The sequence below is a fragment of the Myodes glareolus genome, chromosome 4 (genome assembly GCF_982192425.1).
Source record: "Myodes glareolus chromosome 4, mMyoGla1.1, whole genome shotgun sequence".
NCBI lineage: Eukaryota > Metazoa > Chordata > Mammalia > Rodentia > Cricetidae > Myodes > Myodes glareolus.
This window is the reverse complement of record NC_142029.1, coordinates 88,321,992-88,348,668: the sequence shown is the minus strand read 5'-3', so window position 1 is coordinate 88,348,668 and position 26,677 is coordinate 88,321,992. Positions and strand designations below refer to the sequence as shown.

The 26,677-nt window shown below is 44.6% G+C and overlaps 1 protein-coding gene across 1 annotated transcript in view; it reads left to right on the top strand.

Annotated features, from left to right (window-relative positions):
- Siae (sialic acid acetylesterase) overlaps window positions 1-26,445 on the top strand; it is a 35,503-nt gene extending 9,058 nt beyond the window's left edge. Inside the window, exons 3-10 of the mRNA XM_048448393.3 lie at window positions 1,622-1,797; window positions 6,910-7,048; window positions 10,071-10,329; window positions 11,604-11,713; window positions 12,259-12,392; window positions 20,393-20,550; window positions 22,643-22,838; window positions 24,131-26,445. Of these exons, the coding sequence (XP_048304350.3) occupies window positions 1,622-1,797; window positions 6,910-7,048; window positions 10,071-10,329; window positions 11,604-11,713; window positions 12,259-12,392; window positions 20,393-20,550; window positions 22,643-22,838; window positions 24,131-24,349 (1,391 nt within the window). The 3' untranslated portion in view covers window positions 24,350-26,445. The remainder of the gene's footprint in view (window positions 1-1,621; window positions 1,798-6,909; window positions 7,049-10,070; window positions 10,330-11,603; window positions 11,714-12,258; window positions 12,393-20,392; window positions 20,551-22,642; window positions 22,839-24,130) is intronic.
- The last annotated feature ends 232 nt before the right edge of the window (window positions 26,446-26,677 follow it).

Sequence of the window (26,677 nt, the reverse complement as noted above, 5' to 3'; positions counted from 1 at the left end):
AGTCCTGTGTTAAGTTTTCTGGCACTTGACCCCCATCAGCACACATGAGCAGTGCCAGTGGCAGGAGGACAGAGTCTTGGGGAGGTGTATTGGTGCAGGAAGCCTGGAAAGACCTTGGCAAGCCTGTATTAGGACAGATTGGAACGTCTGCCTGTTCAGCAGTGTGAGCCATACGGAGCACATCACACCTGTGCGACTCAATCTGTACTAGCTGCCCACTGTTTCCAAAACAGTGATTTTTCTGGTTTAGGTGGAATTATGCATTTTATGTGCATTTATGTGCTAATGCCTGGCTATTGGTCAGAGAAATACAACAGTGAGCCCGTGGTCCTGGGCTTCGCTGACCTCCTGGAGGGGAATGACAAGCTCAGCTGCTTTTGCTTTTCAGAGGCCAAGTGTATAGATGTTTCCCCCAGCTTTCTAAGCGACCCTGCATGGCTTCAGTTTTTCCTAGTTTTCCAGTGTGCATCTGGGCTTCTGTTTCTGCTTAGCTGTCTCTGGCTAGAAAGAGCCTCGGCTGCCCAGCATGGAGTAGGTGCTTGCGTGGTATTTATGTAATTATCTACGTAATTATTTCTTTGCATAGGTTAGGGGAATAATTTTCCACTGCTCTGTTGCCCCGTCTCCCCATTCTTTTCCTTTGAATTTAGATTGGTGTGACACCAACTGTGATAAGCCAATTCACGTTTGACCATTTTTATGTTAAAATGTTTTCTCTGCCTTTTCTATGTTTGTATTTCCCTGTTCTACTGTTTTTATGTTTTCTTGTTTCTCTTGCCACTTGGAAGACTTTTTTTTTTTTTTTAATCTTTGTGTATGACAGTGACAGCAGTGATCCAGTGACCTGGAAGAAGGCAGCGGAAGATGTGGCTCCTGGGGAGCAAGCCAGGGATTTCTAAAATAGGGTCTTTCGTCGCGTCTCCTCTCCTTAGTGGAGTCCCAGAAGCTCATTCTGAATAATCAACTGGGCAAGTTAAAATATATTTTTTGCAGAGATTAATTTATACGCTTCCCACTACTTGTTGACGTGTTCGTTTCCCCACGCACCTGTTCACTAATGGGGGAGCCCAGTGCCACCAGCAATGTTAGTACTTGTTAGCAACATGGGAGGAGGTGGGGTGGATGACAAGGGTGATTCTGCTTAGTAAAGGGAATATTCAGAGCACAAATGAGTCTTAGCCTATGCTCACATTTGATTGGATAATTGCAAGTTAGTTTGGGGTGCTGTGTAAATCAGAAAGATTAGATTATGGTAATATTGACAGTTGGATAGTGAAATGAGAATTTCTATTTTGTGTTTTTTAATTTTTTTTAACTAACTGTCCTTGAATTTTAATCTATCTGTATTTTTGTCTCTCCTAACTTAGGATTATAACTGGGTAACTAATTTTTTCTGTAAACGCCTTAGTTAAAAATAAGAGTGGATTGGTACAGATTAAGGATGAAAAGGCTGCTGTTCTCGACAGTGCTATCCCCCTTGTCTGGAATTTGGCCAATCTCTATAGCTTTGAATACAGTTTGTCACAGCGCCTGGGCATAGCCACACATGGAGTGTGTTCGGGGTTTGACTTTGTTTTAGGTGGTTGGTTGGCTAACTCCTTGGAGTCTGTTGTTGTTGCAGCACACTCCAACACTTGGATGGTGGTGCTGGATCCTAGGAAGCCCGGGGGACCCTTTGAAGTGCTGGCACAGCAGACTTTGGGGATAACGAATCTCACCCTGAGGGTTCACGATGTCTTATTTGGAGATGTCTGGCTGTGCAGTGGGCAGAGTAACATGCAGATGACTGTGTTACAGGTAATTTGGAGGGTCTCAGCTGACAATAAATGTTGATAATGGGGAGGAAGAGAAAAGAAGGAGAAGGGAAAAAGACTAACAAGGAAAAGGAAGGTGTTTTCATTTGCTAAGTGCTTATCATGTGCAAGATCTAATCTGAGTGCTTTCATACTAAATTATTTTCTTTAGCAACCTAAAGAAGTGGGCTATTGATTAAATTGGTATTGGTTGGCACTAATTGTGTTTATATACGCAGTTTTCTCCCTACAGAGGTTAAAGATTACTGCTATTCCTAGCATTATCCTCCAAACTGAGTTTCTTTTCTAGTTATCTCTTCTTGCCTTTCTTAACTATCCATTTTTCTGTTTTTAAGAAATATTCTAAGTTTGAGGCTTAGGAATCTGTACAACCAAGCCATGCTTTTCTTTCGGTTCTCTCTTTGATAAAAGTATAAACCAGAGGGGCTGCAGAGATGAGTCAGTGGTTAAGAGCACTGGCTGTTTTTCCAGAGGACCCAGGTTCAATTCCCAGCACCTACATACCAGCTCATAACTGTCTGTAACTCCAGTTCCAGTGGATCCAACAGGCACACATGCAGGCAAAACACCAATGCACATAAAATAAAAACAAATCATTAAAAAAGTATAAACTAGGGTACTTTTATATACTTTAAGCCTTTTTTTTTTTTTTTTTCTTTTTGATAGGGTTTCTTTGTGTAGCCCTGGTCCTGGCTGTCCTGGATCTAGCTCTGTATATCAGGCTGACTTTAAGCTTAGACATTCGCCTGCCTCTGCCTCCTAAGAGCTGGGATGAAAGGTTTGTGCCCCCATGGCCTGGCTTGTTTATACAGCTTTTATTCTTTATAGTTTCAGTATTCCCTTTAAGAAAACCTGTTGCCGAACAATGCTATTAAAAAGGTTGACAAATCTACTTCATTTTACCCATGTTTAACTAATTCAAAAATCTGACTTCTTGTATATATAATTTCCTAATCAGTATTTTGTGAACTCTTACTTCCTGCCTTAATTAAATATATGGAAGTATTTTAAATCGAAATGCCTATTAAGCTAAACTTGGCCTTGACCTTGTTGGCATGTTTGAATGAACACAGATGTGAGGTTTTTATCCTGGTAGAAATCATGGTTTTATACAGAAGTGGAACTCCTATTAAGTCATTAGAGAAAGCAGTGCTTTCCCTCATGTTTTAATTGTACTTCTGTGTTTTCACTGAAAGGCATGGACCAGATCTGTTTGTATCTATATAGTAACTTTCTCAATAGCAGACTATGCCAAGGGATCCCATCCCATTTTCTGTCAAGCTAAATCAGTTCTTGATTGCTAAGAGTAAACACTTTCTTTCTGCCTGGAATTTTCTCGAGCATCTTCTGAATTAACTCTGGGCTGAGAGCTCTGAGATGGAGGGGGACAGAAAAGAGGGTTCTATCTAAAACATATGTGTTCTCTCTCTCTCTCTCTCTCCCCCCCCAACCCCCATGCACTTAGTTTGTAAGGCAGCATTTTATGTGCTATAATACCGAAAGCCACATTTTCCAGTCTTTTAACAGTGTGCAGAGCCTTCTCTTTTGATAGGAAGCGTGCATTACACAGCTCCCTCTTCATGCTCTTGCTCCTTTCTCTGTCCAGATTCCCAGTGCACATAAGCACACAAACACAGGGGCTGTCTCTCTTTCCTTTCCTCCCTCCATGTGCCTTTTTGAGGAGGTAAGATTCTCACTATAACCTACCCCTCTTCACATTCAAAGAAGGAAATGGCAGATTGTATGCCCATCTTGTTGTTAGGGTAAAATGGAATTTTAAAGCTGAATGTTATTTATAACACCGAGTGAGATGTTTATAAATGGAGAAAAGTCTAAATGTTCATCTGCCACCTCAGGGTAGGTCTTAAGACTCAGCTATTTCCAGTGAGGCTCAGGAAAACATGTCCAGTATCAGACAAGAAGCCCATCACTTGACAATCTCCTCTTTCTTATTTTACATATAGAGAAATTAATATACGGAAGAGAGGGATGGGTGCCACATTCCAGTAGCAGACTCTTGGAAGTATGGCGGATGGCTTATATACAGTTATTACCTCAACCTTAGAACTAAACTGATATAGTAGAAGATGAAACAAGGTACTAAATCTCCAAATTGTTTTGTGTCGATGACTAGATGTCCGTCCACCACATGTGTGAGTGTGGGCACACACATACGCTTACATTTTCACACATTCACATACATACACACTTACACATATGTCTTGTTCTCCCTTGCAGGCCCCATGCTTTGATCCTCTGAGGGAAATAGATTCTTGATGTGTCTTCATTAATTCAAGAATGTGGTATAAAGGTTACAAAATGAACACTGGTGAGCAGCTGCTTTGATGGGGACTGGTCTGGTCCCTGGAGAGACAGCGGTGCTCTCCCTCAGCCCAGGCAGCCTAATGACTTCAAATACCTTGGTATTCATTTACATCCTCATTTAAATACTTGGTAGGGAAATAATTATACTGAGGTGTTTGATGAGATGAAATCTGATCTCAGCAGATGGAGTAAAGCTTCCCTTTCATCAACAGGGAAACCAAGTGTCATTTAAATGAAAATCTTCCTGAAATCTCTTTATTCCTAAATTTGCTGCCAATATCCCAGAGGAAATGCTTCCATCAAAAAGGCAGTGGTATGGGGAACGGGGACCAATTTCAGATGTGATTGTCATCAGGTACAGCAGAAATTTCCCCACCCCCATTTTTGTTAACAGCCGGCTTTCCAGTTCTGGCAAATATGAGAAAGGATGGAAGCCTTCCAGTTTAATGTTTTGAATCCAGTTCCCTGGGCTGGTAACAATAGATGAGCATGCCAGCCACCCTGACTCCACTGCCCTGGCACTCCTCAGGCAGACTCAGCAATGGGGTTGGAAGACAAGTAGCATGCTCTCCCATCCTGCTTCCCCAAGCTGGCGGCTCATTGCTTTGAGCTGCTCGCGTTCCCAGGCAGTGCGGAAGCTAGTGTGGGTGGAGGGAATGAAAGCAGCTTCATCCACTGTTTCCATGGAAGCAACACACGATGCTTCGTGCTCAGTGCAGAGCTGAATTTCAAAGGAGGTGACTTTTTACAGGTACTTAATGCTAAAAAACAATTTCCCTGCCAGAGTACACTGTGAGCACTTCAGCTTCTTTCTCTTTGCCATCTATTTTCCATTAAACCTGCCAGGTAAGCTCCTGAAGACAGATCAGGATGTCCAGTGGAATTTTCCTGAGACTGTGCATAATGTCTGCCCTAAGTATGGAGACCTTCACAGCTGGAGTTGATACCGCCCAGGAGGCACATCAGGTTGTGACTCCCACAGTGACCCAAGAGCAATTTCCTTTCTATTTGCTTGTGTTGTTGGCTACAGCCAGTGCCGTAGTCAACTCAAAGGCGATTCTAGGGGCAGCAGTTTTCAATGAGATGCCAAGGGGGCACCCTGGCTGCTTTATCCTTTTCCTTCTTCTGGACCGTGGGTTGGAAGGCCAGCTGTTCTCTGCGGTGGCTGGGAGGGAAAGTGAAGCAGCTGCCACCTCTGTGACTGGAGGCCAATGCAAAGTACCCTGGCCTCCTGTGCCTTGCTGTGGCAGCTGGACTCAGCTGGAGAGCCTGCTCCCTGAGGCACATGGTAACTGACCTTCCTGATGATCCTGTTGGTCCTTTGTTTTGGGAGAAGCTGGACTGCTCTGGGGGATAGAGAGGACTCTGGAGCAAATGCGTACACAAATACAAAAGCAAACCAAGATATTGTCCTTCGATTTTTATGATAAAGGAAACAACAACAGCAACAGACCTGTGCTGGCAGGTTTTGTGTGTCAACTTGACATAAACTAGAGTCATCAGAGGAAGGAAGGAGCCTCAGCTGAGGAAATGCCTCCTTAAGATCGAGCTGTAAGGCATTTCCTCGTTTAGTGATCAGTGGGTGAGGGCCCAGCCTATGGTAGGTGGTGTCATCCCTGGGCTGTTGGTCCTGGGTTCTATTAGAAGGTGAGTTGAGGAAGCCATGGGAAGCAAGCCAGTAAGCAGCAACCCCCATGGCCTCTGCATCAGCTTCTGCCTCCAGGATCCTGCCCTGATACTGTCCTGACTTCCTTCAGTGATGAACAGAAATGCTTTAGTGTAAGCCTAATAAACCCTTTCCTCTCCAACTTGCTTTTTGGTCATGGTGTTTCGTCACAGCAATAAAAACCCTAATGAAGACAAAACCCCAAACAATAACCCAACAACAGTGCAAGAGACCACAATGAAAGGAAGTAGGGTGTTCCTAAGATGTAGAGGAACGAGGCTTACCAGGCCTAATGAGTCACTCAGTACGGCACGTACAATCTTGCCCAGAATAGCACCAGGCCACTGTGTCATGAGGACTCATGGGGTGGATACTCATGTGGTATCTCTGGGCAGACATGTTTCTTTCTCTAGTTCCTTGGGACTCTCCCGAACCTTCCCCTGGCAGCACTTTTCAGGTTACCTCTTTTGCTAGCCTTTCGCTTAGTGACTGTGTCCCAGGACCAAGACAAGATTAACCTAGGTTCCACGGTCATTTCTCTTGTGTGTTTCTTTGTAATCTTTTTTTAAACTAATGGTATATAGATTAAATAAGCCATGGTCTATGTTGTCTCCACAGACACTCCCTAAACACCATTGTTAAAAGGAGTGAATTCAGATACTTTGTTATCAGGTATCAGTTACCAGAGGGAACAAGTCTTTTAGTTCCAAATTAAACTGTGGGCTGGGAGGTGTAGCTTGGTGGTAGGATTGCCAGGCATACATTAGACCCTAGATCTAGTCCCCAGAACCATGGGGGTGAGGGGAGATAATGATGCAATACACAGTGTTCTTTAGCTGCACCCAGCACAGCTCTTCTTGTCCCGTATAGACCTGCTGTGGAAGATACCAGGTTCCCTCGCTTGTGAGTTGCGATTCGTCATGGACTCCATTGGTCAGAGTGGACCCAACGGTTTTGGTCCAACCCATTACTGATTTGGTTATTCCTTTGTTCTCTGTGTATCCAACTGTTAGAAGGAGCTCAGTGGATTGCAAGAAGTGTTTACTGAGATACTGCAAGCCAGCTTGCTGTCTCCCAGGTTAATGGATTCTCTGATCTTTCTAGATCTTTAATGCCTCGAAGGAGTTGTCTGACAGTGCTGCCTACCAGTCTGTGCGCATCTTCTCTGTCTCCCTCGTCCAGGCAGAGGAGGAACTGGAGGACCTTGATGAGGTTGACCTGTCGTGGTCCAAGCCCACTGCAGGTACGTGAGTGCTTCAGCCTGCGCGTCTCTAGGGAACGGGTTAGTGACTTAAGCAGAACCCATAACCCCTCAGTTTGGTTCTTATTATTACAGAACTATCCTTTTGTTCCTACTGGGTCTCCATCCCATCCCCGGTGATCATGGTTTCATGTTTCATGTCCACCCTGAGTCTTCCCCTGTTGTTCAGGAAAGGGCTCTTGCTTTTACCTGAGAACAGTACTGATGTTGTTCAGCATGAGGGGCCCAGCATCTTCCTCCCTCATGGTAACCCTCTCTGTTCCCCCGCCCCCATGCCTGTGTCTGAGTATAACTTACTGATGTCCTTTTAGAGTGAATTTGGATCTGCCCCAGCTTCCTCCAGAGCCTTTTTTCATCAGGTTTTATTCTGCCCTTTCTCTTCATTCGACACAGAGTCTTTATTTCGTGTCTTTGCCTCCTCTGCCACAGGCTCTGCACTAGTCCAAGGACAGGGCAGAGCGTGTGAGAGACACACAGTTCCTACTTCAAGGGTTTAGCCTTGCTCTTTCTTTTCACAAACTAAAACAGAGCCAACATCTTCTCATGAAGCTCCATCTCTTCCTGTTGCTTTACACTTTCTAGAGTCTTTTGTTTTCCTTCTCTTCACTGCCTTGACATATTTCACTCCTCTTTTTTTTTTCCTTTTCTTTTTTTTTCGAGATAGGGCTTCTCTTTGTAGCCCTGGCTGTCCTGAAACTCTGTCTATAGAACTGGCTGTCCTTGAGCTCCAAGATCCGCCTGCTGGCCTCTGCCTCCTGAGCGATGGAATTAAAGGTGTGCTCCACCATCATCCAGCAACATGGTCCATTCTTTAGTCCTTGGTAGTCTGGTTCTTACACCGCAACACTTTTTCACCTTAATGTTACTGTTCTCGTTATAAGCTCTGTGACCTCAGCGGCACTTGACACTGTCGACCACCGCCCTTAGCCACTCCTAACCACTTAGCACTGTTGACCACTGCCCTTAGCCACTCCTAACCAGCTCTCCTGCCGCCGCCACCACCTCACCCCTGTTCTTTGCTTCTTTTATCCTTCCTTTCAAATGTGGTCTCCGTGTTCTTTCTAGGCCCTTTCTGTTTTACTTTGTATATGCTTTCCCTCAGAGACTTTATTTGTTCCTCCCTTTTCAAGTATAAGTGTATTCTTCACCAAGCTCCTGAGAGCCCATGATTTGCTAGGTATGAATAAGATAAGTTCCTGCTTTCGGGTAACTAAAACTATAGAAGAGAAATACTCTTTTATAGCTGGGAGACACCATGACCAGGGCAACTTACAGAAGAAAATATTTAATTGGGGGCTTGCTTATAGCTTCAGAGGGTTAGTCCATGACCATCATGGCAGGGAGCATGGTGGCAGGCAGGCAGGCGGGTAGGGTACGGAAGCAATAGCTGAGAGCTACATCTGATTTGCAGGCAGCAGTGTGTGTGTGTGTGTGTGTGTGTGTGTGTGTGTGTGTGTGTAAGAGAGAGAGAGCGAGAGCGAGAGTGAGAGAGAGAGAGAGAGAGACAGAGAGAGAATGAACTTGGTGTGGACTTTTGAAACCTCAAAGCCCACTCCCAGTGACATACCTCCAACATGGCTACATCTCCTAATCACGACTAAACAGTGGAGTCAGTGTCATTCTGACCATCGTAGAGGGAAACACTTAGCAGATTATTACAGGAAATGACTTGATGAGGCTGTGCAGAGAGGGGAGGAAGTTAGTCTAGACCAGACTTTTTAAGAAATATATTTTTTATTTTATGTTCATTAGTGTTTTGCATGCATGTATGTCTGTATGAGGGTATCAGAAACCCTAGAACTGGAATTACACCCAGTTGTGAGCTGCCCTGTGGGTGCTGGCAATTGAACCCAGGTCCTGGAAGAGCAGCCAGTGCTCTTAACTGCTGAGCCACCTCTCTAGCCCCTAAACCAGGCTTTTTATGAACTTCATTTCATTTAGTATTTTTTTTGTTAACTCTGTCTTATACTTCTCTGCATCTCTTAAGACACTGTATTTTGTCATTTTATTCAACTAATCACTTGGCTTATTCAGTAAGCTTTAGAACTTCTGGGCAGTTCTTTGTGGCTCATTCACTGCTGCTGTGTCTCAACCATCATGTAGCTTGGCACATAGCAGATACTCAATTGTAATTCATCGGAAATTGATTTGATTTTCTGCATTTGCACTATCACTCCTTGGGTTTGAGTCCTTTGCAGTGCTAAGCCAGTGCCTAAGTACTGATCTGAATCAATCTTGTCGCTGTGTGTGTTTGCATCCTCCCTCCCCTCATCAACTTCCTCCCTGTGGAACTCAGGTGCAGCAGCTTATGTCGGTTCCGGGGCAGTGTGAACAGATTAACCAGACTGGTGAAAGAGCAAAGCTGGTGATGGCTGTGTCTCCCTTTCTGCCAGATTTCTCAGCACTCCATTACTTTAGGCGTGGAGTTGGTCATAAATCATCCAGAAAAAAAAAATACATTTCATCCCTCCCTCCTGGCTGCTTGCCTTAAGTGAGTAGCCAGACAAGAGGGTGGAAAAGGGAGCTGATGGTTCTTGTGGCCCTTTCCTCCTGAAGAGGGCGAAGATTCCTGGATTACGAGGTGCCTGAGGTTCTAGGGTACCTCAAAACCTGCTTAGAGTTTTGGTTCCCTGATTACATAAGTGCATTATTTCTGTTCAGATGGCAACACAATTGTTTTCATTTGTCATGATGCCAGACTGAGAGCTCTAGTTCCTCGTTATGGAGAAAAACATAAGCAACTGAAAAAAACAAACAGCCTAAAAAGCCACGAAGAGAAATGGTCACTGATGAGGGGGTGGGGGAGAAGATTCTCCACAGGGGAGCTTTGGAAGCTAAGCTTCATCTTGGGCTGTATCTTGTCTCTGTCCCTCATTTTACCTTGCTTCTGAAAGGAGCCTAGGGCTGGCTCATGCATCCTGCTCTCACCTAGACTGATCTCACAGCTCCGGTTGGTATTCCTTTGCTCCTCTCGTGACTGCCCCTGTAATCTTTCTCCGCTCAGGAAACTTGGGCCATGGATATTTCACTTACATGTCAGCCGTGTGCTGGCTCTTTGGGCGGTACCTGTATGACACTCTGCAGTATCCCATTGGGCTGGTCTCCTCCAGCTGGGGTGGGACACCCATTGAAGTCTGGTCATCTAGAAGGTCACTGGAAGCCTGTGGAGTCCCTGATACAAGGGATGCAAGAGTTCTTCAGCCCGAGATAAAGCCCACAAAGAACGAGTGTGAGAGTGAGGGACCCTTGTGTCCTCTGAGGAGGTAAGTGTGCACTGAATGTCCACATTTGTCCTGTGTGTGTGGAGTTATCCATGTGTAGGATACAGGCTGTTGTCATGAGCACTGTAGTCACCTGGGTACATGTCAGTAGGGGATTACGACCATTTAACTCAGTAACCGCAGTAGCTGAGTGCTTGCTGCTGTTTTCTACGGAGGGTACTGCACTAGGCTCTGACATGCATTAGTTCATCTGGTTCTCGTGGCAATCCTGCTGCTGTTCCATGGTTAAAGACACTGAGTCCCACAGAGGATCAATAAGTGGCTTGTGGGCAGGACTAGTAAGTGGGCTAATCCGACCCCAACACCTGGGTTCCTCTTGGCCACCGTACAAGCTCTCGTGCCTCAAGAGTAAACAGCCAGACAGGAAGGCATGCATAAATATGTATTTAAAATATATTAGTGTACTGAGTAAGCCTGCCTAGGAAAAGCTGGGTGGGGAGAATATTTGGGGGAGAGAAAGAACTAGTCAGTGAAAAACGAAACAAAAACCCTAAAGAATATGCAGGTGAAGGTGAATGGCACACGCCCCACTTCTGTGAGCACTGTTTCCTCCTCTCTGGGAGCGGGAGAACTTTGCTCTCGGTACAGCTGGGACTTTTGGATACAGGCTTGCCTGGGTATGGGTGGGGTGGAGACAGTAAGTTTGGACAAAGAGAATGGCCTTTGGGAGAGTAGGAGGGAAGTCTTACCTAGCGTGTGGTGGGTTTTAAAGCCAGATCTCCGAGGAGTGGGAGTGCAAATGCAAATGGCGGGGAAAGTGGGGATCCTCGTACAGAGCGGCTGCGCACTTAAATGCATATATGTATTCCACAGAGAGGTTTGGGACCATATCAAAAAAACCCTTCTTTTGGCTCAGTAATGCCGCTGCTGGGAATTTATTTTGCAAAAAGAATTAAGTATGTATGCATTTGTTTAGTTCTATGGAAGATAATCGTGATATTACTCACAAAAGCAGAACACTTCAGCTCGTCTAAGCGTCTCTCTACTGAGGAGTAGTTAGCTGAATTTATTGCCTGTAAGTCAGCCTCCCTCTCGCTTTAATGGCCGTATCTGGAAATTGGCACAGCTTCCTGTGGCCTCGCACAGAACTGACTCAGAAGAGCCTGGAGGTAGAACCCCAAGGCTATTCCCATGCTCTCAAGTGAAATGCAATAAACTGGATTAGCCCTGTGCTGTTTCATCTGAGGTCTGTCCAAGTGAACGTGCGCAGGCTGACTCTTGTGATCTGGTGACCCTGTTCATCTTGTCGATTTCAGGTTCTTCCGGGATGTTTCTGTGACCGGACCCTCATCGCACTCTGTCCTCTGGAATGCCATGATCCATCCACTGCAAAACATGACTTTGAAAGGGGCGGTGTGGTACCAGGGTGAGCTTACCCTTTCTCCATTGTGTCAGTTAGCTTTTGCAATGTGACCAAGTGCCCCAAGAAGTTAATGGCTTCAAAGCCCAGTGAGTTTATCCTTTTCTTTAGCTCTCTCTTCTCTGGGTTAACAGGGTGGTTCTCCTATCTGTGCTGCTTCAGCTAGTTTTGTCTGGGATCTCTTGTTTGTCCTTGGCTACCTGCTAAGTTACCTGGTGGCAGATAACTAAGTTATCTGGTGACCAGAGGGCCAAGGATGGCCTGTCTCTCATAACCATTGACTAGGGGCTGCGTGCTGGGTGTCGTGATTCTCAGGTGGCCTGTTCTTTAGCAGATTGGCCCACACGTATTTTCATTTCCTTTATGCTCCCAGAGTTCCAGGAACCTAGAGAGAGCCACACCCAGAGCCTCTGGCACAGCAAGTGATGACGCCATAAGAGCTTGCAGGCTACTACTTCAGGGCCCGGGTAGGGAGAAGAAAAATGTAAGGCGTTTTAAAAATCCACACCAAAGTCCTCTCACGATTTTGGTGATTTTTTTTTTTTTTTTAGGGGAGTCCAATGCAAATTATAACAGAGATCTGTACTCGTGCATGTTCCCTGCGCTCATTGACGACTGGCGCCAGACCTTCCACTCTGGCTCCCAGGGGCAGACAGAGCGTTTCTTTCCGTTTGGATTTGTCCAGGTATGTGTCAGAGGAAGGGTGTTGAGCACGTGTGGAAGGCGTGCGCTGTGCAGATCTCTGCCCAGGAGTCTGTGTTCCCACTTTTGCTTTCTGTGAGTGCTAACTGTGAGCTGTATATAACCCTTAATTCATATGAATTTATGAAGAGATGATGAAATCTTTAACCGTGTTAATAAATAGCTAATATTTCTTATTCTAAAAACACTCCAGTTTCGATGGAAAACTTTCAAAGATGAAACAAACACCCAAACAAAAACCAAACAAAAACAACCCCAGCTACCACCACTACCACTACCGCCATAAAGCTGAAACTACTGAGAAAAAGCACACTTCTGTGTGTGTGCAGTTGTTGTTTCTCTTCCCATCATATTGTAGGCATTTTCATGCCAATAAATCATATTCTTCAACATGATTTGTCATGGTTACAGAGTACTCAGAAATGTGGATTCATTGTAACACATTTAAAAGAGCTCTTAATGGACAGGTACTAGGTTGTTTCTCTTATTTTGCGTTTACAAGCTGTGTTGTTTTCCTGAAAGCAGATTCCTTGTAACTTAGTTATTGCCGTAAGATAAATTCCCAGAAATGAAACAGCTGGGTCAGAAGATATACCCCCCCAAAGGCTTTATCCACATCCCCATTTCTTGTTAAAATGATGAAATTGTGTAAATGTGTACCCTTAGCAATGGGTGAGAATGTGGACTGTCCCATGCTGAGCAGGGGTGTGCGTTTCCCCGACTGGCTAAGGCTGGCTCGGCTGCCTCCCTAGACCTTTTCACAAACTGTTCAATCAACCAGCCATGTTAGCTGCCTACTGTCTCAGTGACTTGCTCTTATCCCTTACACCCTCTAGAAATGGCCATATCGCCCGCCTTCCAAGCATCATACACACACCCTTTGAAGACCTAGTCGGGTCTCAGCCTGTATTTTAGAAAACCTTGTGTGACTGGTGAGAGTCTGGACTGGATGCCTTTCCCCCAGATAATGCATTTCTTAGGAATCACTTATGCTCTTGTTTGGTTTACATGTAGTTGTATGGGTGGCTATATTTTTTGGGGTCAGTTTGTGTTTCTAGTATGTGGTTGTTGGTTGTTTGGCACTCTTTAGATAATGGCTTGCAATGAAAAATGAAAACGTTCTGAGGAGAAGGCTAGTCAGAAATACTCTGCTTTCACCCTTAGATAAAAGGAGTAAACTTATGGGCCAAGTTCAAACGTATGTTCACAACCTATCTAATTCCTAGACTTTTTAGTGGAGTGGTAGTTTTGGCTTTTATGACTTGGAAATTACACAATTCAGGTATTATGAAAAGGTCCAGCCATCAGTGGCCACTGTCGTGGTTCAGTTATCACCTGTGAGCCATACTCTTTGTTCTCACCACCTTCCCTTTCTTGTGCCTTTATCTTCCTTACCATCCTCTTCCTCAAGAAGCCTTTTGTGTATGCATGTTTATGTGGTGTGTGCTTCTGTGTATACCGCAGGAGCCGGTCCTCACCTTGTTTAAGATAGGGTCCTGTTAGCTCATATGCCAGGCGAACCGGTCCACAAGCTTGTGGGGGACTTTCTTGTCTCTGCTTCCCCTCTTGTTCTGGAAATACTGGAATCAGAGATGTGCGCTACTGAACCTGACTTTATGTGGATTCTGTGGATTTGAACTCAGATCCTTATGCCTGTGCAGCAAGGGCTTTACCTACAGATCCATCTCCCCAGCTGAGCCTGGTTTCATGTGAATTCTGTGGATCTGAACTCAGAGCCTCATGCTTGTGTGGCATGAAGATTTCCCCCACAGAGCCATTTCCCCAGTCACCAAACCCTGTATTTGAGAAAAGTATTTTTTTTTTTTACTTTATTTTACCTAACATGGCTTAATGATGATTTTATTTTTGTGTTTGTATTCAGTTCTCTGTTACTGTTTCTCAGCTCATGTACTTGGTTGTTTGAAGGGGACACTGTTTCAAATGAAAGCTATGCACTGGATACTTATAAACATGGCATCTGGTCTTTCTTCTTAAATTTTAGTCTATAAAATTACCCTTTAACCTTAACTTTATCACTAACAAAAAATATGCCGATTACTTGTAATATTATCTTATGTATTTATGTAAGGATGTGAATCCAAAGGGAAGTCCCGAATGTGACAGCCCAGCACAGGGCTGGGCTGGAGTTGGTATCTGGGGCTCCAGCCCCCGCAGTGACACTCCTTGTGCTGTGTGATGTTGAGCAACTTGTCAGGCGTCTTTCTTATTTTAAGTAGTGCATAACTTAATCTGTATGAAAACTTGCTGCATGTTAGCATTTATTATTTTTGCAGAGCTGGTGGGGTATTCGAGTTACCGGTAGAAGGGTGGCTGGAAGCACGAGAGAAAGAAGATTCAGAGGCTGGGGTTTTAAAAGGGCCCTTGGAGGAAGAGATTGAAAACTTCCCTGTTATTTGTAACATCTTCTGAATGTGGTTAGTTTTGTGGGTTTTTTGTTTGGCGGTTATATGTCTTCATTAGCCTCTGTATTTGTAAGAAGCACCACGGGAGACTGAACCACACTTGATTGTACTTCAGATTAGGAAAAACACAAGCATTTCATTTGGGTGTGGAGTATGCTGGTGCCCCCAAGTGGCCAGTGTGCGGTAGTGCCGCCCATGAAAGGATAACTGAAGGAATTCCCAGCAGACTACCATTTTGAGGAAAGGCCTTTGGCTGGAGGGGCTGATGTAGCAGGTCTGCCTGTTGAGCTTAAGGCTGTTTCCAGTGGCTTTGTTGCTTTGTTTCCATTATGACTCTGCGTGATGAATATGGTTCCATTTACAATCCTCACCTTGATAGAAGATGGAGGACTAGTTAGGGTTTGTGTGTGTGTGTGTTGTGTATGTTGTGTGTGTGTGTATGTATGTGTACATGTTTGTACGGGGGCATATGCATGTACAGGCATGTGGGAGACCAGAGGATAGCTTTTGGTATGGTTCCTCATATGCTGTTCATCGTTTGTTGAGGTGAAGTCTCATAGCCTGGAACCCTGTGTGTGCTTCCGCAGTGCTGGGCTTGTGTTTTCTGGGAACCAAATGTTCCACGCAGGCCCTTGATTGCCTAGGCTGTCTCCCCAGCCTTATTCTTTTCTTTTTGATGAGATTCTGCTGTGAAGCAAGGTTTGTCGTTTCCTATGTTAAGCCAGGTTTGCACAGCAGGATCCTAACAAGAAAACTGGAATGTTCCTTTGCTTCTGTGCCACAGTCAGGGCTCCCGTCACTGCTTTAACCTTTCTCTGTTTTCCTGATGCTGCACACATCACTCACGAATCAGGAAACATCCTTAAAGTGTTATCTGGGCATGTGTTAGAGGATGCCAGGTTTTTTTCTGGGCAGTGTGATGAGTAAGGCTGGGTAGAACGCTCTGTAGAATGGAGCTTCTCTGGTGGGGTCAGGCATTTTGGAATAGAGTCAGATGAAAATCTGGGTGCTGTCCAGACTGTGTCTTGACTTCTTGTTAGATCACGGTTGTGAAAAGAGAGAGTAGGCTGATGTCTTTCGTTGGCTGGAACCAGGGCTGAGAATGAGATGCTGTCTAAATCATCAGAACATAAGCTCGGAAAGAAAAACCCAGCAGGAACACGTGTGTCACTGTGGTGCTAAGGCATCCTCTTCCTTTTTATGTGAACTTCTATTACTGTATAGTAACTATACGTAATGATAGATTGCATTAGGACCTTTTCTTCATGTTCATGAGCAATTTGGTTATATTCACCCCATTCCTCTCTCTTGTCCCCCTCTTTTCCCTTCAATCTTCCTCTCCTTTCCAGGTAACTCCCCTTCTCTCTCTCTCTCTCTCTCTCTGTGTGTGTGTGTGTGTGTGTGTGTGTGTGTTCCAGTGTAGGATCATGGGTGAAGGTTTATTTACAGGAGCGTAGGCACCTTACCAATAGCTACATCACTGGAGGAAATCTTTCTCTCTCCTCAACCTTTAGCTGTATACAAATCCTCAGAGAGGGGTGGGGGTGGGGGCTCCACAAGCCCCTCCCCTTCTCATGACAGTGTTGACAAGCCCAATCTTGTATAGATCTTGTGCAGTTAATCACAGCTGTTGTGAGTTCAAGTATACTAGCTATGCTAGACCATCTAGAAGTTAGTGGTCCATTCCTTTAAAGGTCTACATTTCCTCTGACTCTACATCCTTTTCTCCCCTTCTTCCTCACCTTGAACTTCGGAGGGATTGGCATGGGCACTGGATTCATGGCTGGGCATTCACCAGTCCTTTGCTTTCAGCACTTGGATTAGTGAACCATCTCTCAGGAGCCCCCGTTCTTTGCAGGGCGGGGGGCATGTTAGCATGAATTAGTTTGTCTTATTTACTGCTCACTGTGTAGGGTCTAGAGCACTTCTCTCTTACCCTGACTGCTCCTTCACTAGCCAAGGACTCTCCTTTGACTTACTATTTCCTATCAAAAGTCTTTCTTCTTGTTTCTATGTTGACTCTTCCTCTTTAGGATATTCTCAATGTATCAGTCAGGGTTTCAGTGTGCCCCCCACCTTGACTTGCAACTAATACCAAGAAGGCCATGTGTGCTCTGCTCCCATCACCCTTGACCTCACTTCCTAATGCTCTCTACCTATTCCATCTGAGCCATACTGGTTGCCTGATATTTTTCCTTAAGAACACTAGGCGTACTTTGACTTTAATTCCTGACACTTTCTTTTTCTCCTGCCTGCAAAGTATTTTCTCTACTCTATTTTCTCTTGCTGCATGATACTATATTTAGCAGCTTAAAACCATCCAACATATATTTATTTATTATCTCTCAGTTCCCATTTGCTGTGAGCCTGGCACAGGTGGCTTAGCTGGATGCTGGTGTCAGGCAGAGCTGGAGGGAGTCTCCTCTGAGACTTGGGGTTCTCGTCTAAGCTCCCACAATTGTTGGCAAAATTAATTTCCTTGAAGCTTCTCTAGGACTATGGCAGTCAGATTCCTGAAAGGCCGCAGGGACCAGTCCGTGACTCCAGACCTTTCTGAAAGGGTACCCCTCACTGGTCAGGCTCACCAAGATTCCTTCCCTTTTGATCTTGAAGTCACCTGACTGGCAACATTACATCTGCAAATGCATTCTCTGCCATGTGGCGGGACATAATCCTAGGGATAGCATCCCGTTCCCATAGTCTGTTGGTTAGGAGCAAGCTATCCCTATCACACAGGGTATAGTCTCATATAAGGATATGAGTTAGTGTGTGTCATCTTAGAATTCTTCCTAACATGCTTCGGTATCCACATAGCTTGCTTTCTTATGCTGTGGTTTTTGTTCAGCCTCGGAACTCTCTCTTTTCATATTATATATGAATTCATATTATATATTATTATTTTCTTGGTGATAAAGTGAATTACCTTATTTTGTTTGTCATGTCTGTCTTCTGGAATGTAATCTTGTAAGAAAATTGCCACTTTGAGTTTTGTTCCCCTACTCCATCTTCTTGGTGAGGTTGTTGCCTGAATCAAGTAAGCGCTCATTGAGAGAATGAACGAACAGACTGCCTGACACTACACCAGTGTCAATTTTGCACAGGTTCTTTCTGGAACGGTGTTTTCTACACATTCTAGTTGTCTTTGGTGCATTTCTCTAGAGCCCAAGCAAATGATCCTATGCTGCGCATTTAGTACTTTCCCTTGGGCCTGTGTCTGGTCGGCTGCCTGATCCTGCTGGTTTGTTTCATTTCTGAGCATCCTAGTCCCACTGTTACCCTTCTAGATAGGTCTGGCTTCTGTGTGTCTGTCTGTCTGTCTGTCTGCCTGTCTAGAAATATTAAACTTTGTGCCAGCACAATGAGTACCCGAGACAAGTCAACATAAAAGGAAGAAAGGCTTATTTTGGTCAGAGATTCCAGTCTGTATCCAATTGGCCTTGTCACCGTTGTGGGATCAAGTGTCAGAGAAACCTGTTCATGTTACGGTACCTGGAGGAAGGGGTGGTGGAAACAGACTGGCATTTTAAGATCCACTTTGAAATCAACTTCCCAGTGACCTGTCTTCCTTCTACTAGGCCCCATCTCTTAAAGGTTCTCCCGCCTAATCAGCAGCACTTACTGGGGACAAGTTCTTGAATGTGTGCACTTTTGTGGACATTCATCTTCGGAGGTGCCCTGTCCAGTCGCCATGCTAGCTTTACAACTTGCCTTTACTATGTCGACATTTTCAATGGCACTCATTGAACTGAAATTCTTTTAAGACTGACCATTTTCCAGTTCTCAGTTTAAGGATTTGAGCCATGGTGTTGTGTAGCTACCCCGTCCTGAGTGGCTGTCATTGTTTACAGAATCAAGTAGGAACCGTGTTCCCACCTTGGCCAGCTGTCTTTCCAACCTTGCTTTTCAATCACAAACCCCTGCAGGTGGTCTGCAGCCTCCCTCAGAACAGCAGTTCCTCAAGAAGCAGTTTTTCTTCATCCGAGCATGGCTCCTTGGATGGCTTCTTTGCTTTTCTGCTTTTTTTTTCCCTCAAAGTTTATTAAAATACAAAAGTCTCCATTTCCGCCCCTCCTCCCAACCCCCTCCCACTCCCCCCACTCCCTCCCCTCCTCCCTCTCCATCCCCAATAGCAGTCAGGGTCTCCCACCCTGCAGGCAGTCCAAGCTCCTCCCCCCTCCCTCCAGGTCCAGGAAGGAGCATTTTTTTTTTTTTAAAAAAACCTCCTAAATATATTGAGTCTTTGCACAACAGTAATCACTGTCTGTTTGAAATGTATGCTCAAATTGCTGCAGCACCAATTAGCTTTCAATCTATACTATTGTGTGTGGCTGCATATTACTTTTAGTTTGTCATGCTCCGGTCTGTCCCTCCAGCAAAGCTGAAAAGTACATGTACTAGGTAGCTACAACTTTGTCACAAACCACTTCCAAATCCCATGGCTCAGAACAGTCTTTATGTTATAGTTCACATACCCAAGGAACCTGGGGCTTCGGTGGTCTTGTCTAAGCCCCTCTGAGCTCTTCAGAGCTGTGTGGCTTAGCCAGGGCTCAGCTCCAGTTGAAGCAGAGCTGGACTTGTTAGATGGACAGCATCATTCCACAGCTCTCATTCTTCTAGAGAGCAGTAGGCTGGCCAAGCCACATTCCTCTCTCAGTGATGTCAGAAGTACAGACTAGGCAAGACCTACTGACACCTAGGCTGGCACACATTAATCTCAGCTTCCAAGGTCAAAGCAAACCTCATGACTGACCTCAGAGTCAATGGGTGGAAGAATATACTGCTTCTTATAATCGGAGGAACTGCAAAGTCACATTCAAGAGGTGTGGATATGAGAAGGAGTGAAGACTTGGGGTCTTGTTGGGACTTGCCATGTACAGGGTGGATTCTCCGTTGCTTCTCTGGTGCCAGCCCTGTGCTGCATGGTCATCTATCAGCTCCCTGTTGCAGTGTAACAAATCACCCTGATAAGTAACTGAAAACAGTGTTGTTATCTACTCATCTTGCACAGCTGGCGAGACTGTGCTAAGTCGGGTTTGTTCATTTCTGTCCTAGGTATTGTTAGTGAGACTTGCTAGTATGGCCATAATCTGACTGCAGCATCTAGAATTCACATGACTGGCCCTTCAGCTGCTGTTTTTAGCTGTCTCCGTAATAAGTCCCAAACCTCCTCTATTTACAGTTTCTCCAGCAGAGTAGCTGGATATTTTTTGTTCTTTAATGGCTAATACATGATTTTAAGAACATGAAGCTATAAGCAAAGGCCTCTGGACATAGATTCAGAAGCTGCACACAAATTCTGCCTCATTCTCTTGATCAGCAAACCACAGGGTGAGCCTCAACTGAGTAGAAAAAAGAATAAGACTCACAATACATTGTAAAAGGTCACATGGCTGTTGGAGACTATGCTGTTCATCCCCAGAAACATCCTCAACAGTATGAGATGCTCAGAAAATACTTGAATAAATGTATTTATTTATAAATACTTGAATAAAAGCAAAGTGTCAGTGAGAAGCATCCAGGGGTCGAATCCAGTAAAAATGACAACATCTTTCTTTTCCAGCTGTCTTCATACATCTCGACGGACACATCAGATTATGAATTTCCTGAGATCCGCTGGCATCAAACAGCAGACTTTGGCTTTGTCCCCAACCTGAAGATGCCCAATACTTTCATGGCTGTTGCTATGGATCTCTGTGATCGGGACTCACCTTTTGGCAGGTATGCTTGCCTCTCCAGCTTTGCTTCACCAGTGAATATTCATGCCTGTTGTCTTTCACTGTGATGTTCACTTGTAATGGGATGGATTGGACTCTGGGTTAGAGCTTAGATGTACTACATATCAATCATCTATGCTGGAATGTGCTGCAATAATCCAAACCAAAGCACACCTCCCCCAATACAGAAACTCTGACCAGTAAACCAACCAAGACCCCCTTGGCACCTACCTCAGTGCATTGATGCAAAAAGAGCTTATGTCATGCTCACACTCAGTCGAGCAGGTCAATAGAGACTTTGTTCATTACAGTTGTTCACAGATCCAGAGCAAAAGTCTCCAAAGATCTGGGACATAGCTCAGTAGTAGAGTGCTTATCTAGTGTGTCCTAAGCTCTTGGTTTGAGCCCTAGTATCATCCCTAAAGAAATGACTCTCCAAGCTTATCTTCCTCCCATCATTACTTTTAAGTCTTATATTAGGAAGTAAGTGCTGTCATCTGGAAGCCACATGTATTAGTGAAGGTTTCTATTGCTGTTAGAAATACAATCGCCAAAACTGCTTGGAAAGGAAAGGAGTTATTTCAGCATACAGTTCTACATCCCAGTTCATCATCAGAGGGAGTTAGGGTAGAAACTGAAGCAGGGCAGGAACCTGGAGGCCAGAGCTGATGCAGAGGCCACGTTGAATGTGCTGCTTATTGGCTTGCTCTGCCTGCTTTCGTATAGAACCCGGGACCACCAGCCCAGGGTGGCATCACCCATAATGGGCCAGGCCTCCCACATCAGTTATAAACCAAGAAAGTGCACCACCGCTTTCCCACGGGCCAGTCTGGCAGGGGCATTTTCTCAACTGAGGTTCCCTCTTCTCAGATGACTCTGACTGGTGTCCAGACAACTTAAAACACACTACACAAATCACTTTTGCTTACACTGAGTCACTAAACTAAATCATGGATATAATCACCTTCGGTGAGAATAGGCTGTGGAACTATAGTATGGACTCAGGGAAGGCTGGCATTTTTGTTGTCAGCACCAATGAATATTGCATACTAGCTGTAGGATAGAGTATTCCAAATATGAAATGGAGCCTGATACATGACCTTTAGGTTACAGAAAGAACTTGATCATAGTTATTGAGTGAATAAATAAAAGGCAAGCAGACCTAAATGGTGAACATCTGGTCAGAGGAAGGATGGCTTTTAGTGGCCGGCAGTAGATGTTAGCTGTCCTAGGCTTGGGTTATTGCAGCACATGCCAGCGTAGATGGCGGAAGCATAGTGTACCTAAGCTGCAACCAGCAGTCCAGTCCTTTACACGTCACTCTTCCCTCTCCTTTTCTTCCTTCTCGCCCTCAGTTGCTGTAAAATTCTAAGTCCATCCATCTCTCATCGCTCATTGTTCTGAAGATCATTAGCCACTGATTATTGATTTCAGCTAATTTTAGTCTTTCCTTTTCTCCTTCTTTTTCTTCCTCCTTCTTTGCCCCCACCTTTTCCCTTCTTCTCCTTCTTCTTTTTCCTCCTCCTTCTTTGCCCCCACCTTTTCCCTTCTTCTTCCTTTTTTTTTTTTTTTTTTTTTTTTTTTTTTTTTTTTTTTAGCATTTTGAGACAGACTCTCACTGTGTTGACTAGACTGGCCCTGAATGTGTGATCTTTCTGCCTCTGCCTCCTAACTGCTGTTCATACAGGCATGTGCCACCATATCTGGAAATCCTTTCCTCCCTTACTTCCTTCTTCTTTAAAAAAAAAAAAAAAGATTTTAGAGACCAGAGAGATGCCTCAGTGGTTAGGAGGCACTTGCCACTTTTCCAGAGGTCCCCAGTTTGGTTTCCAGAACCCATATGGTGGCTCATAACTCTCTGTAACTCCAGTTCTAGAGGATGTGACACTCTCTTCTGGCCCCCACGGGCACCAGGTGTGTATGTGATGCACAGACATACATGCAGGCAAAACATACATGCACATAAAATAAAAACAAATGCACCGTTGAAGAAGTGTTATTTCGTCCCTCCTTGAGTGCTTTGAATACTCTGCCTTATAACATGTGGTTATTGTTGCGCTCAGTCCCATCCTCCCCCATGTGTTCTTACACTGCAGCATCCACCCTCGAGACAAACAGACTGTGGCCTACCGACTGCACTTGGGGGCTCGAGCTGTGGCTTACGGTGAGAAAAATTTGACCTTTCAAGGACCACTACCTAAGAAGATAGAACTCTTGGCTCACAATGGGCTGCTCAACCTCACATACGACCAGGAAATCAAGGTGCACAGGCAAGATAACAAGACATTTGAGGTGAGAATAGCAGAGGGAGGATGAGGATGGGTCTATGTCTGTGGTAGTGGGGAATCTTTCCCCCACTGAGGCCCCTTTTCATCACGGCAGTGTGATGTCGGAACAGCTGCTGGGTGGCTGGGGTGGTGGTGAATTTATCTCAGAGGGACAAATGCACAACTACTGATCCATTAGTTTGGACACAAGTTTGATACAGCAGCCAAGGAAGGGAAAATCAGCCCCTAATAAACTGTATTACTTTCCTATTTCCTTTCTCAGGGCAGCCACCTTTACTCAGAGAATGGCCTTATTCAGACTTTATCTGTTAAATGATCATTGCGCTAAAAGAATCCCCTAAACCTTAGCTGTCTTTTTTGTTGTGCTGTGCTAAAATGTGAAATTCTCAGAGGTTAGCATCTGTTTTGAAAAACTTAAGCTGCATGATTCCCAGCTTAGTATGAACTAACGCAGTCAGTCTGAGCACTGATTGAAGAGATGAATTAGAATCTTTTGTAGTTGAGGGAAGAGGCTTTCCTAGATGTCTTTGGGATACCGGAGGACACCAGGCTGGGCGCTGAGGTGTGAAAAGAGGGCGTGGTAGGAGATGATAATCGTGACAGGTGACCTTTGTGCAGTTTAGAGCTGCAGTTCCCAGGGGTCTACGCGCCTCAGAGGCCTGGTCAGTGTCCGTCCTCTGCCAATTTCCACGCGGGCTTGAGGTGAATTTAGAGATTGTCAAGAAAGCTCTGCACTCTCCTGTTGTTAGCTGGTGGTCTGCCTTTCATCTGGCCCTGGAACCACGGTTCCGGATACTTTGTCTTCTCTGGTGCTAATGCTCAAGGTTCAGCAGCCATGGTGACTCTGTGTCCTGTCTTCCTGCAGCCTCTGGGGGTGCCGGAGAGCCACAGCTGGGTTGCTAGCAAACTCACATTCTTGCTGACTTTTACTTCTGGAGGAGAGATCAGCTAGAGAATGCTCAGGGGTCCAGTCTCTGAATGCTGGACTATTGTTCCTTGTCTCCCCAGAAAGTTAATATTTTTCAATGGGTTTTAATTACTCAATCACTTGAACATTAACCAAACCCAGGGCCTTGTCCATGCTAGGCATAGGTGTGTCCACCAAGCTATACCTTTAACCTACATGAACATTTACTGTTAACCTGTGACTCCGTCACCAGACCCTTCTAACTGCTCTCTAGCTCAGAGTGGCTTTATTTTCCCTCCTTTCTAGTATGTCTGAAAGAGTGGGTCTCTGGTTTTTTTTTTTGGTACACCCCTCTAACTTGCCTGGCCATTCTGTGTTTCTCTTATTAGATCTCCTGTTGCAGTGACCATCAGTGCAAATGGCTTCCAGCTCCTGTGAACACGTTCTCCACCCAGACCCTGATCTTGGGTATCAATGCTTGTCTTGGCACCGTGGTTGCTGTTCGCTATGCCTGGACCACATGGCCCTGTGAATATAAGCAGTGTGCCGTTTACCACCCTAGCAGTACCTTGCCAGCTCCTCCCTTCACTGCTCTTATTACACACTAGGTTCCCGGACTTAGGACAGGGGTGTCAAAGGACATTTGACACCTCTTAAATACAAGGGCGAGTTCTTTAGATTTGGGCATTTAGGAGTTTAAATGACGACAGCTATGGATTTTAAGGGCAATTACCAGAAGCCTCACTGAATAGCTCCCAGCTACCATATGGCTCTTCCTATATTCTGAGATAAGCATTTGAACAACATATACTTACTTATCTTTGTCTTCTTGTTAGCTCAAGCCTCTGGGCTGATCTAATTCTTAACTGCAACATTGGGCCTTACCACCACCTACTTCCCTGATATAGGGAGTGAAATGCCCATTTCTGCCCCTTCATCCAAAACTGAGAACCCTCAGGCATACAAGAGATGTTGAAGGCTGCAGAGGCTGGTGCTTTGTGTGTTCTTTCCAAACCCCTAAAATGGCTGGGGATGCTAAGAAGGTCCCATCTGTGGAACAGCTGTCTTTTGTCAAGCATTACTACCTCATGGCTAATCTTTCAGGTAACCTTAGACCATGTATTTGTATCCTCATTAAGCTCCCAAAACTATCTGTATTCAGCACAAATCTTATTCTAAAATGAATCTTTGAGACATATCAGTCCTATGTTTAGGCATAGTGGCAGGTGCTAAGGACAGGCCTTAAGGAATAAAGAGAGAGGGCCCAAAGAGTGAAGAAATCACAGGCATAGGGACACATGGAAGTAGATGTACTTGGGGCAAATAGGTCCTTAAAAATAAGTCTCGGGTCCCTGAGAGATAGAAGTTGAGCTAAGGGTAATCCACATTGAAGAGTTTAGGTGAAAGAAAAGCTACATGATAAGAATGAGTGCAGGCAAGGCAAAGGTGATGGTGCAGTCTACCAGCTGATTAAAGACGGCTGGCAGCTCTGACAGTTGCACCTATTAGAAATTGGTAATAAGCCAAGCGTGCTGTGCACACCTTTAATCCCAGCACTTGGAAGGCAGAGATAGGTGGATCTCTTGAGTTCAAGTCTAGTTGGTCTACAGAGTGAGTTCCATAACAGCCAGAATTATCTAGAGGAACACTCTTGAATTCCCCCCGCCCCAAGAAATTGAAAATAAAAGTACTATAACTAGTGATACATCTGTATATTCAGGCAGATTGTTAGCAAGAGATTTACAGTGTCCTTGAAGCACAGAAAGGAGTACGAGTGTCACCTGCACACAGCTCTTTTGTTTGGTGTGAGAAGTGGGAACTGAAGCAGTGAGCGTTTCTCATTATTCTGTGGGGCTCTGGTGTCACTAGAAGCAGCAAGATGTTGTATCAGGAGTTTATTTGGTTAAAAACAAAGAAAAAAAACCAAACTATATATTCTGCAAGGGCCCTTGACTTGTGTGGATTTCTAGCCTGCATTTAATTCCTAATGCCCACATGCTGACCTCTTTGCATCTGGCCATATGAGAACGTAAGCCCAGAAACCATCAGTTCTCAAGAAAAAGTCAAGTCTATCTGCCCGGCCCTCTGCCAAACCCTGGTGTTAATCCCACCAAACAAGAGTAAGGATCGTTACCCAAATTCTTTGGTTAAATTATGTAAGCTTTATTTTCTGTGAGGTAGAGCTCTCTCCCTAAAGTGGGGGTTTCAAGAAAATATCATCGAACACAGGGAAGGGTTTATAAAGTTCAAAAACTGCAAGACTACACGGTTTTTCAAGATTGGGGGATTTCCAGAGGAATGTTGGTTACATAAGAATTTAGCTGAACATTTCAAAAATTATTTGGTAGACCATCTTATCAGGGTACGTTCAAGGTGTGAGTCAAACTCCATAGAGTAGGGAGCATGTCAAATTCCAGAAACAGGTTAAAGCATGGTCAAGCTTGAATTCTGCAGCAAACAAACTTATTCTTATGACCTTATTCTTACTTTATAACAAAATGGTTTCCATACTTAAAATGAAGTTGAGCTGGTTCATCACTGGCACACATGCTTATGTTGTAATGTGGAGGCTGCTAGAGATAGCCAAGAACCCCGAGCTCAGTGTCCTTTAATACCCAATAATAATTGGGTGCAAACTTTGATGCAGGTAAATCATGTGGCAGTGAAGTCATTATGAATAAAATACTAGTGTTTGAAGTTTCAAGCATTGTGTGCAGATTGTATATTTCCCCAAATAGAAATAATGTACAACTGTTTGAAAATTAATCATTCACTGGCAAATTTGGGTTAAAGGAGAGTGTAAAAACCAGTCCTGAATCATCACTCAAGGAGAAACACTGCTGTGCTGACTTTTGCCTGGTTTGTACTGTATTTCATATGATATATGTAAACATATGTAAATATGTATACACACTATAGTTGAAACCAACCTTTCC